Below are 20,028 nucleotides of genomic sequence, written 5' to 3' on the forward strand. Positions count from 1 at the left end.
AAATAAAACTATTAATAGTGATAATTCACTTTTTATTTTTTTATTTTTTTTTGGTTTTGTTTTGTGTTGGACAAAAATGAAGAAGGGGTGTTGGGTTAATGGACTGGGTCGACCCAGTTCGAAATGGACTGGGTCGTAGGGAAGATTGGGCCATTTTTTGGGCCTATAGCTTGAAATTGAAGAAGAGACCCAATTCCGACTTTCTTTATATTTTCGCTCTCTTTTCTTCTTTTATTTTTCTAAAACTAAATTAAAAAAATACTTAAACTATTATTAAGAACTAAATTAAGTTATAAAGGCGCAAATTAACTCCCAATAACAATTAACGCACAATTAAGTATTAATTAAGCATAAAATTGTATATTTGGACATTAAATGCTAAAAATGCAAACGATGCCTATTTTTGTAATTTTTTATTTTTGTAAAACAATTTTAATTACTAACAATTGTAGAATTAAATCCTACATGCAAAATGCGACATATTTTTGTATTTTTTATTAATTTAGCGAATAAACACGCACAGACAAATACAAATAATTCTTCAAAATATCACAAAATTGTACACCAAAGAAAAATCATTTTATTTTTGAATTTTTTGGGAGTAATTCTCATATAGGGCAAAAATCACGTGCTTACAGTATGTGTCACCGATGTGGCATGAGAGGTCATTGGGCACGCATTTGTCGTACGCCAGAACATTTTGTCAAACTTTATCAAGCCTCCCTCAAGAAAAAAGAAAATAATGTGGAGGCACACTTGACCTTTCAAAATAATGATGATGAAGCAGGTCCCTCAAATAAATATGATTCTAAGGCACATCTTGCATATAAAGATGATGATTTTGAAGGCCTAACAAATATTACTCATTTAGAAGTTGGAGACTTCTTTGAGGATATTGACTGAAGAACTAATCATCTTACTGGGAATGAAGCTATAAAAGTTGTTATTTTTATGTTTGCAACTAGTTTAGTTTTCTTGAGTGTATTTTCCTAATGCATCATGTGTTGCTAGTTTCTACATTCCTAATGTATTTCTTAATGTTTTTTTTTCGCTTGTCTTTCATATTTCTTATGATGTATTATTTGTTTTTTTATGAAGAATATGAAAATTCCCCAATCTTCAATTGGACTCAAGATTAATAAAGATGATATATGTCTTCTGGATAGTGCTACAACACACACTATTTTAAAAGATAAGAGATATTTCTCTTATTTGGTAATGAAAGAAGCGAATGTTAATACAATAGTCGGTAGTACAAGATTAATTGAAGGTTCTGGAAGAGCCAATTTATTACTACCAGGAGGAATAAATTTGGCTATTGATGAAGCACTATATTGTAGTAAATCTCAAAGAAACTTATTAAGTTTCAAAGATATTCGCCAAAATGGCTATCATATTGAGACTACAAATGATGAAAAGATTGAATATCTTTATATTACTACAATAATGTCCGGTAAGAAATATGTGCTTGAAATGTTACCTGCTCTTTCCTCCGGCTTATACTACACAAGTATTAGCAGAATTGAAACACATGCCGTAGTAAACGAGAAGTTTATTAATCAAGATAATTTTATTATTTGGCATGACCGGTTGGGCCATCCTGGTTCTAATATGATGCGTAAAATAATTAAGAATTCACATGGATATGCAATGAAGAATCAGATGATTCTTCAATTTAAGGAATTCTCTTGTGTTGCGTGTTCTCAAGGAAAATTAATTATTAGACCATCAACTATTAAAGTTAGGATGGAATCCCCTGCATTTCTGGAACGTATACAAGGTGATATATGTGGGCCCATTCACCCTCCATGTGGACCATTCAAATATTATATGGTTTTGGTAGATGCATCTACAATATGGTCACATGTGTGCTTACTATCAACTCGCAATATGACATTTGCTAGATTGTTGGCTCAAATAATAAAGCTAAGAGCACAATTTCCAGATTATGCAATTAAGACAATTCGTCTTGATAATGCCGGTGAATTTACATCCCAAGCCTTTAATGATTATTGTATTTCAACTGGGATAACAATTGAGCATCCGGTTGCTCATGTTCATACACAAAATGGTCTAGCAGAATCATTGATCAAACGCCTCCAATTAATTGCTAGACCAATACTTATGAGAACAAAACTTCCCATTTCAGTATGGGGTCATGCTATTTTGCACACAGCAGTACTTGTGGGGATAAAACCCATAAGTTATCATAAAGTCTCCCCATTGCAATTGGCTTTTGGTGAGGAGCCAAATATTTTCCATCTTAGGATCTTTGGTTGTGCGATATATGTTCCAATTGCTCCACCACAACGCACAAAGATGGGTCCTCAAAGAAGGTTGGGGATATATGTTGGATATGAATCTCCTTCTATTATAAAATATCTAGAGTCGATGACTGGAGATTTATTTACGGCAAGATTTTCTGATTGTCATTTTAATGAATCAGTATATCCAACATTAGGGGGAGAAAATAAGCAGCTGAAAAAGAAGATAGATTGGAATGCATTATCACTGTCTCATTAGATCCTCGAACAAATCAATGTGAACAAGAGGTTCAAAAGATTATTCATTTACAAAATATTTCAAATTAATTGCCAGATGTATTCACTAACCTACCAAGGGTGACTAAGTCACATATTCCAGCTGCTAATGCTCCAATTCGAGTTGATATCCCGACAGAATAATTAATTAAAGCAAATGAGTCTAAGCCATGCTTGAAACGTGGTAGACCAATCGGTTCTAAAGATAAAAATCCTCGAAGAAGAAAATGAGCAAGTGATCAAAGTGAACATAACACAGAGGTTGTGGCTCAAGAAGAGCCCCAAGACGTAACAAATAATAAGATCTTAGGGGAGGTCTAGGTACCTAAAAATAATGAAAATGAAGAGATATCAATAAGTTACGTCTCAACCGGGAAAAGATGGAACCGAAATAATATTGTTATCGATAACATTTTTGCTTATAATGTTGCTATTGAAATAATGCAACAAGATGAGGATCTTGAACCAAAATCTGTCAATGAATGTAGACAGAGAAATGATTGGCCAAAATGGAAAGACGCTATCCAGGCAGAGTTAACTTCACTTGGAAAACGTGAAGTCTTCGGACCCATAGTTCGAACACCTGAAGGCATAAAGCCAGTAGGGTATAAATGGGTTTTTGTGCGAAAACGAAATGATAAAAATGAAGTCGTTAGATATAAAACACGACTTGTGGCACAAGGGTTTTTCCAAAGGCCTGGAATTGATTGTATGGAGACATATTCTCCTGTAGTGGATGCTATCACCTTTAGGTATCTCATAAATATGGTAGTACAAGAAAAACTTGATATGCATCTAATGGATGTTGTTACAGCCTATTTGTATGGATCATTAGACAACGAAATTTTTATGAAAGTACCTGAGGGATTTAAAGTGCCAGAAGCATATAAAAATTTTCGAGAAACTTGTTCAATAAAGCTTCAGAAATCTTTATACGGATTGAAACAATCAGGACGTATGTGGTACAATCGCCTGAGTGAATACCTGTTGAAAGAAGGGTACAAGAATGATCTAATTTGTCCCTGTGTCTTTATAAAAAGGTCTGGATCTGAATTTGTTATAATCGCCGTGTATGTTGATGATTTAAATATCATTGGAACTCCTGGGGAGCTTCCAAAAACAGTAGACTGTTTGAAGAAAGAATTTGAAATGAAAGATCTTGGAAAGATAAAATTTTGTCTTGGTCTACAAATTGAGTATATGAAAGATGGAATATTTGTCCATCAATCGACATACACCGAAAAGATTTTAAAGCGATTCTATATGGATAAAGCACATCCATTGAGTACCCCGATGGTTGTGAGATCACTTGATATAAAGAAAGATCCATTCCGACCTCATGAAAATGATGAAGAGCTTCTTGGTGCCGAAGTACCATATCTTAGTGCAATTGGGGCATTAATGTATCTTGACAATAATTCCCGACCAGATATAGCTTTCTCAGTAAGCTTATTGGCAAGATTTAGTACTTCGCCAACACAAAGACACTGGAATGATATTAAACATATATTCAGATACCTCCAAGGGACCATTGATATGAGTTTATTTTATTCAATTGAATCCAAGCCATCATTGATTGGTTATGCAGATGTAGGATATTTGTCTGATCCACACAAAGGTTGATCTCAGACAAGCTATTTATTTACAAGTGGAGGTACAACCATATCATGGCATTCGACAAAACAAACTATGATTGCTACTTCTTCAAATCATGCAGAGATAATAGCCATTTACGAAGCAAGTCGAGAATGCGTTTGTTTAAGATCTATAACTCAACACATTCAGCAAACATGTGGTCTTTCTTCGAAAGAGAATATTCCAACAATATTGTATGAAGACAATGTTGCATGCATTGCTCAATTGAAAGGAGGATATATCAAAGGAGATAGAACAAAACACATTTCACCGAAATTCTTTTTCACTCATGATCTTCAGAAGAATGGTGAAATAGATGTACAACAAGTTCGTTCAAGTGATAATTTGGCTGATCTGTTCACTAAGGCATTACCAACCTCAATATTTGAAAAACTGATATATAAGATTGGAATGCGTCGTCTTCAAGACATTAAGTGATTTTTCATCAGGGGGAGTAACTACACGCTGCACTCTTTTCCTTAACCAAGATTTTGTCCCACTGGATTTTCCTGGTAAGGTTTTTAATGAGGCAGCAAACAATGCATATTATAAATAACTATGTACATCCCAATATTTTTTTTGTAAGTTTTAAATGAGGCACATTATCTTACATGGACATCCAAGGGGGAGTGTTATGAATAGTTTGTACATTGGATACTACATTGGATACTACATTGGATGCTACATTGGATGCCTATGTTGTGAATAACTTAAAGATTAAATTTCCTATTTTATGTCCATCATCTTTACTTTTTGTGCCTATAAAAGGCCATGTAATTGCAATGAAAAATTATACCAAAGTGAAAGAAGAAAACACTTCTCCATTCTCTCTATCTCTTCTTGTTTACATTTTACTGCATTGCTTTTATTTTATAACAAATAGGAGTAATTGATAAGACACTCAACATTCTAATTTTACTAACTATCTCAGTACGAGCAGACATATTCATAGAAAAATAGTAAAATTCTAATCTTGCGAATGCTAAAAAATTAGTGTTTAAAGTTTAAAATTAAAAAATTTAATTGAAAAATAAAGATGAGAAATTCAGAAAAGTTTGGTATGAAGATGACGATAGAGAGAATTGAGAGAAGGAGTAAAATTGTAATTTTAATAAAGTTTATTGAGTTATCGATTAAACTGTTAATAAAATTAGGCAAACTAAGACCCGAACCAATAACTCAATAGTCAAATAACATTAAAACGTTACCGAACTATTAATTCAATAACCCAATACCCATAACCCAATAATATTTTTTCGATGCGAGTATCGATTTTACCTGATATATGCCAGCCCTAAGTCTAGAGGGGTGAGTCTATTATCCACTTAATTTTGAATTGCCTTTGTTCTTTCTTGGTTATAAAAAATAAAATCTTTTTAAGTTTATAAAATCTATATTGAGTGGGTAAATTTGTCTTATGAAAGCTTCGTAAATCCCACATTTGCCCATTAATCATATCCAAATTACGAGAAACCCCACTATAAGATATTTTGAGAGTCTATTCCTTTCTTCGTGCAGAAGAAGAAATCCTAAATTTTAAGAGGTTTTATAAAAGGATTTACAGTTTCACTTCTTCTTCTTCTTCGTGTTCATCATTGAGAGTAATCGGCGATGGCCGCTTTAGAGTACTTAGATTCACTTCGAAATGCACATCCAGAGCTATCCGATTGGTACAATACGCTATCAGATCTGTACCAGCGCAAGCTCTGGCACCAGCTTTCTCTTAAGCTCGAACAATTCGTTGCCCTCGCCGTTTTTCAGGTCTGTTTTTTGAAATTTTATGGTAGAATTATCTCAAAATTTTGTCTAATATTAGTGGAATATATGTTATTATTGTTATATTTGGCATTTTGTAGTTGTGCGATGGGTTTAGGTTTGTAAAAGAATTAGGGTCTTTGCGGATTAATTTGTTTTTTTCTCTCGTGCTTGAATATATAGTGCACAGAACTTCTACTACTTTTTATTTCTATTCCCGTTCTGCATAATGTTGGCCTGAGATGAATTTAAATTGTAGAATCATGTTCAGTAAGGATTCATATAGATGGCCCCAATAGAATTCAGGTATACATGACTTGTATAAATAACAAAAACACAAGTTAAGAAATTAGAGCTTTGCTGGGGAAGTCTTGAGATAATTTTAACTAATTGATAAGCAGATCTAGGATTTAAACTGTATGGACTGTATGGGTTCAATATCTGAGTTTTTTAGCATTGCACCCATTATATTTTTAAAGTTATGGGTTATAGCTACAATTTGTTGCAATATTAATGAATTTTTACACATAAATTGTGCTCGCATCAAAAGTAATGGGTTCAGATGAACCCGGTACCATAAGGCTGGATACGCCCCTGTTGATAAGGCCTTCCATTAGCTCCATCCCTGAATTTGTTAATTTGTGTTTTGCTATTTAAACATGTCATGTGTACCTGAATACTATTGAGGATGGAACTAGTAAAACTATGTTGCATTAGATCTTCTCAGGAGCGGGTAATGCTCCAGAGTGCTGACTCTTTTGGAGCTTAGAGTGTAATATTCTGAACATATTTCTTGTTGTTCCCTTATTTTACTTTCAGGCAGGCGATGCACTGATACAGCTGTATCACAATTTCATCACTGATTTTGAGACAAAGATCAATCTTCTCAAGCTTGCACATTTTGCAGTCATTGTTTCCCGGCGGTATGCAGAGAAAGAAGCTGCTATAGGTTACCTTGAAGGAGTGATCGAGAAACTTCAAAATACTAAGGAGACACGCATAGAGGAGCCAATTCTATACATTAAGTTGCAGATTGCCCTATTTAAGCTTGAACAAGGGGATCAAAAAGATTGCAAGATTCTTTTAGAAGAGGGGAAAACTACACTTGACAGCATGACTGACATTGATCCCTCTGTTTATGCTAGCTATTATTGGGTTTCGTCTCAATACCATAAAGCTCGCCAGGAGTTCGCCGAGTTTTACAGAAGTGCTCTTCTTTATCTTGCATACACTTCTGTGGAATCTCTTTCTGAATCGTTTAAGCTGGTAATTGTTTCTCGGTTCTCATAATATTTGAAGACTGATCTAAGAATTTTTTGGTCATGGCTAGCTGTATTTATGACACCCATGCATACGTCTCCCTTGCTTCAATTTTCTTGGTGCTACAAATCTGCTTGCTAATCAGAAATCCTATAATTTGATTTTGGACTAAATATGGTGTTTTATCAGCTTTATCAACACGACTGTTTGAGATTCCAGTGGAAAGTTTGCTAGTTATTTCCTTGGCTAAATTAAGTTGATTATCTTGCTTAAAACATTAGATTAGCATCTTGCTTTTCTTCATAGATTCAGTTTAAGTTTAGATACTTTTTAGTGTTACCTTGGTTCTCCTTCATGGCTATGCTACTTGGTATTCAAGAGATAGGAGGAATCTTTGGCATGAACCTTTCTTTAATCCCCATCACGTTTGAAATTGCGTACTATGAGTCAACCACACATTAACAAGAAAAGAAAACATTAGACATGTCACATTACCAAAAATGAAAATATTGTCATTTTTACTCCAGCCTCCTCTCTGTGCTGTGTATCCTTGCATTATATAAGCTCTCTCTCTCTCTCTCTCTCTATATATATATATATATATATATATATATATATATATATATATATATGTATATATATGTATATATGTATATATCCTGTATATCCTTAACATTATGCTGTGTGCCAGTCTAGTTAGAGGTAGAGAGTATTGTTGGACGGAGCTGCCGGTGCTATCAGTGAGTTCCTTAACATATACAGAATTTGAACTTCTGTATGGCAGTGGCAGCTCATGTTCATAGTTTGGTCCTTAAGTACAGTATTATTCACTAGGGTTTCTGAACCGATGGTCATCTGTTTTTTCCTTTTTACTTATTAACTCTTCAAAATTTGGGAGAAATGGTTGAAGATCCTTGGTTTTGGATTTATGATAAGTGTTTGGCAATCTATCTTGAGTCTTTAAAAGGTATTCCCATAATGCTTATTTGTCTTTTCTATCAGTTGATTGCATTAAGCTGGATTGCCTCTTGGTTTGTTATTGAGGGCCGTTCGTACTAGGTATTTAATTTCTGAGTAGAAATAATTCTTGGTTGTGGTGCCTTGCAACTTTAGTCTGTTAATGAAGGTACACCTCAAATTTTGTGATTGTCATATGTTTTATTGCTATTTAGTGCTAATTATTTCTCCTTTGACATGTAGGATTTGGCGTTTGATTTATCTCTGTCAGCTTTGCTGGGAGACAACATATACAACTTTGGTGAACTGCTTGCTCATCCAATTGTAAGTTTACACCATACATTTCCTTGTTTTTTTTGCTTTCCGTATGCTAGAGAGCCTAGAGTTCTGGGATTGGGAGTGTCCGGTAAAGCTCTTTCTTGAGGAAGTGGCTAAGTGACGACCCTTCTGGGAATTTGCTATTGGCGTCCTCTCCCGAGGACTTGAAAGTCCCAGAAGCTTTAACATGATGTCATCTGTGCTGGACTGGGAGTTCACATCTGCTGCTGAAAGTTTATTATCAGGGCTAATGCCAATGATACTGGTTGACAAGGTGCTTTGATCCATTAAACTGTGAATGGTTCATGTTTCTAGTCTGGTTAGACACTAGATTTCACCTAAGTCAAGGCAAAACCAGTAAACTGGTCTAAACCACAATGGACCTGCTTCAATGGCGCTTTCCAGTTCCTAGTTCTTGAGCTGGGTATTATTAAGAAATCACAGCTTGTGCGCTTATGTTTCTGTACTTTGCTTCCTCCTTCTGTCTTTTGCTATAAGGATTTCAAGCTTTCCCATTAAGGGATAAAAACTGTCTTATGGTATTAGCTAAAAAATTCAAGGGTAGTGTCATTTAGATGTCCTGTTCTGCCTGAAATGCGTCGTAGTTTGTGTCTTTGTGATACTTCTAAATGATATGTCGCTGGAAGATTTCCGGATAAATCATTAAAAGTCATTCTATTTCAATTTGCCTGCTGATTAATCTCTGCACCATCTTCTAGGAAGTTTAATGATAAAACTTGTGTCTTCTACTATTTTACTACTTTCAGTAGTTATTTATCATAATGTCTTCAAAAAGATTATCGTCTACCCTATTTGTACAGTGTTGGTTCTGGATATCTAACATGTTTTACCGTGTTGATCTCGAACATTCAAGGTCCTTATGGTAGAATTCTTTATTGTCAGAGGGTACTATGAATATTACATGTTCTGTGTGGATAAGGGACATAATATCTTCTCTCTTTTTTTCTTTTCTCCTTTTAGGGATAAGGGTAGGGAATGTCGTATATTGTCCTAGCTATCACTGGTTGTTCCTTACATCTCTCCTCTTCTCCATAAAGATCTTGTTTCTTCTCATTGGAATTTGGAACATCCAAGTTGGCTAATAGATAAACTATTTATCTTTTTTCTCTACTCCTTGAGTTTTCACATGAATGGGGTGGATTGAATCCCATAGTCCTACACCTACTCCAGAATTCCAGATACCTTAACCTCCTTTTGAAGAGCTTTGTGACTTTAAAAGCTGTCATATGAGGCAAAAGTGACACTATAGCTTTTCGCTAAACACTTATAACCGTCCATCCTGATAGTGAGCGCCTTGACTGACTTTTTTCTTATTTCCCTTCAAGTTATTGTAAAAGGGAAGATTTTCTTTTCTTCTTTTTATTTATTGTGGGAATTTAGTTAATTCAGTACCGAAAGACTGAAACCGTATGCAATAGGGTCAAAAGATGTCCAGATCAATTATCAAACCGAAAACAAACTATCAACTTAGGAGCGTTACTGTAAAATTGGCTAAGGAACTCAGAAAATTCCTTTTTGACTACTGTTTTTGACCACGGGAGCCATATAGCAGTCTTATGTTTGTGTGTTGATGATGTCATGTCGAATATAAGGAGACTTGTTTTAACTTGTTATAGGTAAATAGCCTCTTGGGGACCAAGGTTGAGTGGCTCTATCATATTCTTGAAGCATTCAACACCGGCGATTTGATTCATTACCAAGAATTGTGCCATGTCCATCAAGCTGCATTGAATGCTCAACCAGCATTAGTGCAGAACGAGAAAAAGCTTCTGGAGAAGATCAACATTCTCTGCTTGATGGAAATAATCTTCAGGTATTGTTATAGGAAGTTCTGCAGGAAATGAAAATATTCATCATATGTTGCCTGTTACCATGATTTGTGAATTTCTGGATTATGTATTTTGCATGCAGTCGCGCGGCAGAAGATAGAACTATCCCATTGAGTGTCATCGCAGAGCGCACAAAGTTGGGTGTGGAAGATGTTGAATATCTCCTCATGAAGAGCCTTTCTGTAAGTGGAACTCTTTGTAGTTAAATTAGAAGAGTTGCCTTTATATATTTTCGAGGGACAAGGGAATTTGGCTCTACCATCTATTCAAGGAAAAGAAAGAAATTAGATAGTTTTGTGAATTCTTCGCTTTCATGATGCACCTTCCCTTTCTATTTCATCCATCTTAGCTTCATAATCCTCTTTTATTTTAGCACAACGACCTTTGATCTTCCTTTTTTTTTTTTTGGTTTTGTGGATTAATGAAAATAAGAGGTGTGGTGAACATTACAGTCATTCTGATGTACTTTGCATATTCCACACCTGCAGTTCTGATGTTAGCTGTCTTCCCTTGGAGGTTTAGGAAAGCCTTTTTGTTTTTATTTTACTTACGACTGTTTTGATGTTATCCTACTGTAGGTGCATCTGATTGAGGGAATAATTGATCAAGTGGAGGGGACAATTCATGTCTCCTGGGTGCAACCAAGAGTTCTTGGAATCCCCCAAATCAAGTCATTGCGTGATCGGCTAGACAATTGGGTGGAGAAAGTTCACACTACTTTGCTATCAGTAGAGGCTGAAACTCCTGATTTAGTTGCATCATAAATCATAATCAAGCAGAGACGCTAGCGAAACTAAATCTAGTTTCTTGGGTTGTCATTGTCCCGATTTACGTAACAAATTCAATGATCTCAATGTGTTTTTAAGGGAAGCTGGTGCTTGTTATTGTATTTAATTTCGTCAGGTTCATAATGACATTCCTAGGGAAAACAAGGAGCCAAGTTGTGAAATGGCTGTACTTTACTACTTTAGATACTTAGATCTTTTATGCACTAGAATCTAAAAGAATCCAGTTTTTGATGGATGTTTTGCGTCCTTTGCTTTCTGGTTTTTGACCTATTCTTTTGTTTGCTACGTTCCCTGAACAGTTAATGAAGTGGACACGAACAACCTTTGTTGGACATGATTTCCTTGCGATTTGGTGGATTATAGCTCAATATAATACGTATAAAAAAGGGGCTGTCCGGTGTATTAAGCTTTCGCTATGTGCAGGGTTGGGGAAGGGCCGGACCATAGGGGTCTATTGTATGCAGTCTCCCTACATTTTTGCAAGAGGCTGTGAAAAACAGCCTAAATTCGTGACCTCCTGATCACATGTAATTTTACTAGTTACGCTTAGGCTCCCTTCCTCAATATTAATACGTATAATTTCATTAATTTTTTTCCACATGAACCTTATTTATTCGTTGTTGATATATCCATTCATAGATGTTAGGTATATTCTGTTGGCTGTTCCAAAGATGAGTTTGAGCATTTATGTGACGAAGCAACAACTGTTATTTTAGCAAAAATTGTACTACTGGTTAAAGCATCATACTCGTCGATATGTTTCAGTTTTCTCGTGTCAACTGATAACTCACTTTTGCAGAAGTCTGGAGGTGTACAAAGAAAATCGACAAACTGCACCAATCCGATAATTCAAGTCAAACCGAGAAAAAAAATTCGATTATGGTTTGGTTTGATTTGATTTGGTGTTGGAAAAAAAACCCGACCTTAATTGGTTTGGTTTGGTTTTAACTAAAGAAAGTCAAACCGAAACCAAACCAACCCGACATTACATATATAGAAATTTTAGATATATTTAATATATAAATATACTTATTGTGATGTAATTTATAAATATTTCTTAAAAGATTTCATAATTTTATCTTTTGAGGTATTATTTCAAGGTTGAACTTAGAACTTTTGAATGTTCCAATAAGTTTTATAGCCATTAACATTAGTAAATTGAATAGTGCTAACAAACGCCCAAACCAAAATCAAATCAATACTAATGCTAACAAAAGACATTCAATTCAATACTACGAACATATTGAATATTTATTTTTTGTTTTGCAATAATTTAGATAAAAATGCATAACCTATTTTTATTTTTTATTTAGCGTTTAGTCATGTAATTAATACTTCCTTATTAGTCTACTTATTTTAGCATGACTTAGTACTTTTAGAGGTCGTTTGGTACGTGGACAAAATAGTACTGGGATTATAACCCCGATACTAATTTATACCACATAAAAGATGGAATAATATAATCCCACAATTGATGGTATACATTGGGATAAGATGGGATAAGTGGAATAGGATTTGGGATTATGTTTATACCTTGTTTGGTTAGAGGTACAAATTTATCCCAGGATAAATTTATACCTCCAACCATACAAGATACAAATTTATCCCAGGATAAATTTATACCTCCAACCAAACAAGGTAAAAATTTAATCCCAACTCTTATCCCACCTAATACCTCATACCAAACGACCACTTAGATTATGTTTATTTTTATTATGGCTTTTTAATTAGCAATATTTATATTACATAATTTTATTGTCTTTGTTGTTGAATATTTTAGGATAATGTCATGACATATTTCATATTTTGTATTATTTTCTTGGAAAATACTTTATATAGTTGTATCTTACTATGACTAAAGAAATATTTTGAGCACTATTTATATGTTTTATTCTACAAAGATTTTACCGGGGAAAAAAATCGAAAAAATCCGAATAACTCGAAAACCCGAGAGTAAAAAACTCGAATTTTATTGGTTTGATTTGGTTTTTAGATTTAATAATCCGACACAATTGGTTTGGTTTGGTAATTGTAAAATCCGAACCAACCCGACCTATGTACACCCCTTATGCAGAACAATGTTTGGTCGCTTATTTGTTCACTGTAGAATCCTTGCTAATGACATATCAATGAAAAGAGTCATTTGAATAAATTAAAAATAATAATTTTAATCCATAACTAGTTGAGGTCTGCAGCGTAAAATTTTAATACATTCCCCTTTATTCGATCTCATTTCATTCCAACACTAAATTTGTCTTTATATTTAGAACTCCTTTAAACTAGAGATAACACACTTATACCTAATTTGACCACAAAAAGTTCATTAAACCGACTAGTTTGCCAGAATTGTATTAGTGTAGTTCAAAACTTTAAACTAAAGACAAAGGCTTAGTATTGAGGTAGTTTCTTCCACGTACTAATTCTCCATAAGAAGTGAGAATAATAATAATGAAAATAAGGTAGAAAAATATATTAACAAGTAAAATCATAATCTTAAATATAAGGCATGTTTCTTTAATACAAAAGATAAAAATAACTTGGTAGTATAAAATAACTTTACACGTTTGTGGCTATTAATTAAACTCGGAAAACGAAAAGAATAATTAACTTAAATAACTTCCCGCTCAAATGTTTAAACTAAAAATATCAAAAGATATATAATATATTAATAATTCATATATGATGTATATAACGTAGATAAGTAATTTATAATCTAAGTAAACAATGGGGCTATGGGCTATTTATGTAAAGATGATGATCAGTCGGTCCATGTTTGACCCGATTCTTCAAATATATAAATAGGCCGTTGCACCATTAGCCAAGTTTGTACGATTCGCATTGCAACCGTAGAGAGAAAGAGAAGAAAAATCAAAATCCCTTGAGAATCAACAGCAATGAAGCCAATGGTAGTGGACTTTTTAGCAGACATGGAAGAACAAGGATCTACAATGGCGATGGACGTTGACGAAGTGGACGCGCTCGACTTTTTCGGTGAAGGCCCACTCGCCGCCGAACACCTCCGTCTCGCCGACGCCGACTTCTTCAATTCCTTTCAGGATGATTTCGATGATTCCGACATTAACTGAATTTTCATCTCCAAAACAACAACAAATTGTATGTTCTGTTCCTATCCGTCTAGGGTTTACTCGTGCCCTTTTTCCTTCTCAATGATGGTATTTTGTACTTAATTTTCTGGAGGAATAAAACAAATTTTCGAACGTTGTAGAATTTTATCATAGTTTATATGCTTATTCGCGTCAATGTTTAGCTTTTGAGGGGCTGTTTTGGGCTTAGTGTTCTAATTTATGATCATGAAACAATATTTAGTTGGATGTTGAGTATTAGCTGATTATGAGTTGTGGAGCTGATTTTGGTATTTTTGTTTGGTTAATTGTTGATTTTAGAGTTCTGGAATTGGAATTGTTTTGATAAAATTTTATTCATTGATGCACGCCGTGGTTCTGAACCCTGGCACATTCAAAGTCTGGTATCTAAGTTGAAAGGAGCCATTATGCGTTGAGTTTCGAATCGTACGCCATTGGCCCGTGGGGATTTCTTGGTTATTAAAAAAGTAATAATTTTAATGATTTGGGAAGAATTGCCATATGCAAGCCATAGATTGAAGAGAAGCAAATCTACCCAAAAGATATGATTCTCTCCTAAGACGCTCAATCATTAATACTAATACTACAATAGGTATAGACTATCTTGAAATCCAGGCAGATCTAGCAAAAGATAGAATACAAAGTTGAAAATTTGTATAGGTTATATCAACTAGAAGACAAATGCTTATTAGAGGACTCTTAGCATATTATTGATATAACCACTAGTGTATACTAGAGAATCCCTAGTGTTGGATAATCCTCAAGTACGGAGTATTCAAATACTGTATTATGGATCCAGACAGAGCATTGTGATAATGAGGATTCATACTGTCGATTAACTTTGGATTGAGGTGTAGCTGCTCTTGTTGTTGGTGTGCTGGAAATTTGTGGTTGCCTTGTCGTTATTACAAATTTACCTATGTGCAAAACCTTGTTGGCCCAAATCTGGATAAAAAAGGAATTTTATGTAGGTTGATCGTGCTTGATAGTAGGATGAATCCTCTTGACATGGGTGGAATCACGATTAATGTAATCAACCCCAAGTAATTTGGAATTTAGGCATAGTCGATTGATTTTCATATTGTTACGTGGTGGTTGCCCAAATTTGTAATTCTGCGCTTCAGAATAACAATTGATACTTTTCGAGTGAGCTGCGTGATTCCATTCATTGTATTTCACTATTCCTCATAGAACTTAAGCTGTCAGCTTCTGTAGTATTGTTTTCTTGGAGAGTCAAATTGCTTACACCTAAGTTTAGGTTACTGCGTTCAAGCATTTCAAGCTTATGGAATACAGGGATAATACTCTGGGTGGCTTGATTCCACTTAGGCATCAGTGTTGGCTTAATTTAATATATCTCATTTGTACTTACCAAAAAATAAAATATACTATGTCATTTTGAAGCTTGTCTTTTTAGAGCCAATACTGTGCATTTTACCAAACATTGGAAGGTAAATCAATGACATAGGTATTGCAAGAACATATAAGCTTTTCAAAATGCTTTTATCTAGGTTATGTATTTGTTGGTTGTTCATGTATAGTCAGTGACAAGGAATGTTTGGTTTTGTATGAAAGATTGTAACTTTTGCTTTCCATTTCATGTTGGGAATATTTTATTTTACCCTTTCTTTCATAATGGTTGTGTTCTAGCCAGCTTGTGCGCGGACCTTGGCTGATCCACCGAGTACATGCTATCTGTTGGTATCTAGGGAATATTTTACCATTGGAAGTTTAGTACTTAAATGAATGTTTCCGATGACCAGTATCTTGTTTCTGTGGTTGCACGTCTGTTGCTTATTGACATTGTTGGTATTGATACTGATGTTATTTATGTAGAGCATGTGTTGGTACTTGACGCCTAAATTGGGCGCTATAGGACTTTCAGATCTTGATCTACAACCTTATGTTGATGTTAAATATTTGTGTTGGGATCCTTTGCAAATATGGATCTACAATCTTATGATGATGTTGATATTCGTGTTGTTTAAAGATGTATCACTTAGTGTCTAGGTGAATTTGATTTCTTACCAATGAGTTGGCTTTTCCAGAACATAGTGATTTTTTAAGTGGATAAGGGAGATGACTTGAAAACTGGGGCTGCCTTATTGATTGTAGAGGGTAGCTAAGAGGGGTTAATCTATTTAACTAGAGAAACAAGCAAACTGCACCATGTAGGCAGTGTTGCATAGTTGTGAGCAGACAATACGAATTTTTAACCATAGTCCTCGCCTCCTCGGTATAGACATGAGTCATACCAAAATATCAAAAAGCTTGAAAGTAGTCGACTGCAGAAATGGTTCAGTTACAATTTGATACTGGTGCAACAGATCCAACATCTGTACTTAAAATGTATCCGATAACTTCTCAAACTTCACCATCTATATATGGTCGTTTTTAAATTGAAATGTAATAGATTTAAATGAAGTTTATTTAGTATATTGTATCCTAAAAATGAACGCTTTAAAATAATATCCAATGTATCCACAAAGTCTTTGTTCACGACTTTTCTTGGATTCTACTCAATTTTTTGTTTTGGATTGTTTGCACTTTTGGTCATGCACGGGAAATGCAGGTGTCTTGTATATTCTCTTTGAGTTTTGATTCTACATGATTTTTTCGAGCAAGAAATTGTATTTTTCTGATTTAATCACGGAAAGAAAGAGTTCTTCACCCCCCCACCCCCACCCACCCAAAAAGAAAAAGGAGAGATGAAATTTATCATGAATAAATGTACTGTAAGGTTACAATCTTCAATAGACAAACAAGAAAGCTCATTGTAAAAACAACAAAGGAGTTTCCTATTTTACATGGAGTTGAGATTGCAATTATTATTTTTTTCAACCGAAGATCAATCGTTTCGATTTGGTAAAACAGAGCTGATTCCAATTATGCCTTCCTTTGTCATATAGATCCAAGTAAATTATTTGTGGTAAAGACAGCTTTGTTCTTAGCACGAGATATTTAGGTTATACCTTTTTTTTTTTTTTTTTTTTTTTTTTTGAAATGTTTGCACTTTTGGTCTTGCACGGGGATGCACATTTTCTACGTATCCTCTTTGAGTTTTTCTGCCTTATGTGGAATTGAAATATTACAATTATTATTTTGTCGGATTGGAGGTCAATCACTTGTATTTGATTATCCAAATATTGAATCGACCGTCAAAAGATTTGTGTACATCATCTTTGAGTTTTTTCTACCTTATGCAAAATTGAGATTGCAATCAATTATATTACCATTGGAGTTCTATCTTTTCTAATTTGGTTACCTAAATGTTGAATTGGTCGTCAACCGATTTTTGAAGGCCAAACAACCAATTGTGTCTTCCTCAAGCCAGTTTGTGTCATATAATTCAAATAAATTATATTTAATAGCAATACCTTTGTTCTTAGCACGAGTTTTTTAGGTTGTATTCTAATTTTTTATTGGGAAATGTTTGCATTTTTGGTATTGCACGGCGCTTCTTTGAATATTTTTCTACCTTATGTGACATTTAGATTGCAATTATTATTTTATTGATTAGAAGTCAATCTTTTTTTTGATTACCCATATGTTGAATCGATCGTCAAGCAAGCAGTTGTGCCTTCCTCAAGCCATCGTATGTCATATAAAAGGATTAGTGGCCGTGAAAGAAAGGAAAATATAGACAAAGAAGATAAAGAAAAGGAGTGTTATCACTTATCATTTTTAGCCCGCGCCAGAAACTATTTATATTGTTTAGTCAAAAGTGTATAAAATTTATATAATTTTTGTATATATATACAAAAATTATACATTTTTTGCCATTATTTTCAGAGAGACAATATAGTGTCATTTTTCCAAAAAGAAATAGGAGAAAATTAGAACAAAGAGCTATTAAAGATAGTTTCAGACACTCTAAATCGAAAAATTTCAAGCCGACTGATCTGGAAAGGCTTGAGAAACTGGACTAAAAATTTGAGAACCTTGAAAGATATTTGGAATTTTCATAAAGCACTATCTTTTAGTGGTAATTAGCTATCTATAGATACCATTTGCTATACTACGGATTGTAGATACGTTTTCTGTTGTTATAAGATGTATTAGATGTATATAAGCTACTGTATGCGACTGTATTCATGGCGTGAAACATGGGATTACAGCTGGATAGATTATTGTATTCGATTGTATTCACGGCGTGAAATAGGGGATTACAGCGTTTTTAAATGGAAAGTGAAACAATTAACATAATAGACTCCTAATATAACTCAACAAACTCAATTATAACACACAAAATTTGTATTTCCAGTTATAAAAAAGATTCTCAACCGAAAATACCCCAAAAATATAGCAATCTTCAGAGAAATTATATAATACATCTGAATGCATAAATTATATATTAATTAAAAAAAACATATGAATATATTCATGGCATATAGTGAGACACTGAATACAATGAAATACATAGAATACAGCGAGATACATTGAAATACAATGAAAAAAAAAAGATAGTGAATACAATGAAATACATGGAATACAACGAGATACATTGAATTACAATAAGAAAAAAAAGACAATGAATACAATGAAAGCCAGATGTTTTGGCTGTCGGAGGATTCTCGATCTACGAGCAAGGAAGGCTCTGAAGTGCGTTTGAATAGTACGCGCTGCAACATTGCGTAGGGACTAACGAGAACGATGAGAACTAGAAGAGGTACGGCAGAGGGAAGATTCTAAGACAGCGATCCGACAGAGAAGAGATGTAACAATGCGTTGATTTTGCTGTTCTGGTATTTTGTTGACTTGATGATTTGCTTCTTGAAAATATTGATGATTTTGGTTAAGGGGTTGGCATTGGCATTGAGTAGGAGGGTTGTAGGGTGGTGGGGGTGGGTTAGATGGGAAACACAGAGAAGAATTTTGAGATTGAGCATCGTGTTTTCAGGGAATGAGGGAAGAGAATGACATGTATCAAAGTAGAGAGAGAAATAAAATAGTATAACTGAATAGCGTATTTAGTGGCTTAGGGGTAGGAGATAACCAAAATTAGATATTTTTCTACAAACATTAAAAGATATATAAAATATAATTTTTTAAATGATATTTATTTAAAATAAATAAGATGTTAACCTTTGCTAGGTAAAAATTCCTTAAAAAACAGTTCAAAAAGAAAATCGAGATTGGTGCAGAAGATCCGAAATTTGTACTTGAAATAATTGTAATAAGTTCTTCGACATCACCATCTAGTTGGTTGCGTCTTTAAACAAAAACTTCAATATAATATATTCAAATAAAGTTTTATCATGTTTTTTTCTTAATAAAGAAATGTCGTAAGAAATATTTTTTTTTTAAAATAGTAAAGCTTATTGTAGTTTATTATCTACATGTATTTTCCTCCAATATATATTACACCCTTAAATATCATTCTTCTTAGCACGCCCTTTTCAGATTGTAGGAGTATTCTAGAAGAAAAAAAAAAGTGATAAGATATTAAAAGGGAATGAAATAAAACAGGATAACAATTAAACACATATGGGTTAACATAATTTGCGCAATGGCAAACAAAGATAGCCACAAAAAGGCATATCAATAGCAGCAAAACAAGCATATCAATTATCTAAACCAATCACTGAAAAACCTCTCTATAAAAGCTTTTTATCAGCCCAGAAGGTTTTTAATTATATTGAATATCAACTCCCAAACAAATAAATAAAAATAAATAAGGAGCTATTCTATTACTAATATCAAGAATCAAATATAGCAAGTGCTCAATTCAATGCTCATCAATCCCATGACCAAGCTGGGGTGTGTCACACCTCCTTTTCCAATTAAAGGACAATCGAAACGGGATTTATTATTTAATTCA

At 34.0% G+C, this 20,028-nt stretch overlaps 1 protein-coding gene across 1 annotated transcript; it reads left to right on the forward strand.

The window, feature by feature from the left end:
* The first annotated feature begins 5,678 nt into the window (after positions 1-5,678).
* On the forward strand, positions 5,679-11,338 carry LOC107822910 (26S proteasome non-ATPase regulatory subunit 13 homolog B). The gene is made up of 6 exons (XM_016649503.2): positions 5,679-5,936; positions 6,750-7,196; positions 8,391-8,471; positions 10,103-10,299; positions 10,398-10,497; positions 10,894-11,338. The coding sequence occupies exons 1-6, from the start codon at positions 5,787-5,789 to the stop codon at positions 11,077-11,079; spliced, it is 1,161 nt and encodes a 386-aa protein (XP_016504989.1). The 5' UTR covers positions 5,679-5,786; the 3' UTR covers positions 11,080-11,338.
* Positions 11,339-20,028: the final 8,690 nt, after the last annotated feature.

The sequence above is a fragment of the Nicotiana tabacum genome, chromosome 20 (genome assembly GCF_000715075.1).
Source record: "Nicotiana tabacum cultivar K326 chromosome 20, ASM71507v2, whole genome shotgun sequence".
NCBI lineage: Eukaryota > Viridiplantae > Streptophyta > Magnoliopsida > Solanales > Solanaceae > Nicotiana > Nicotiana tabacum.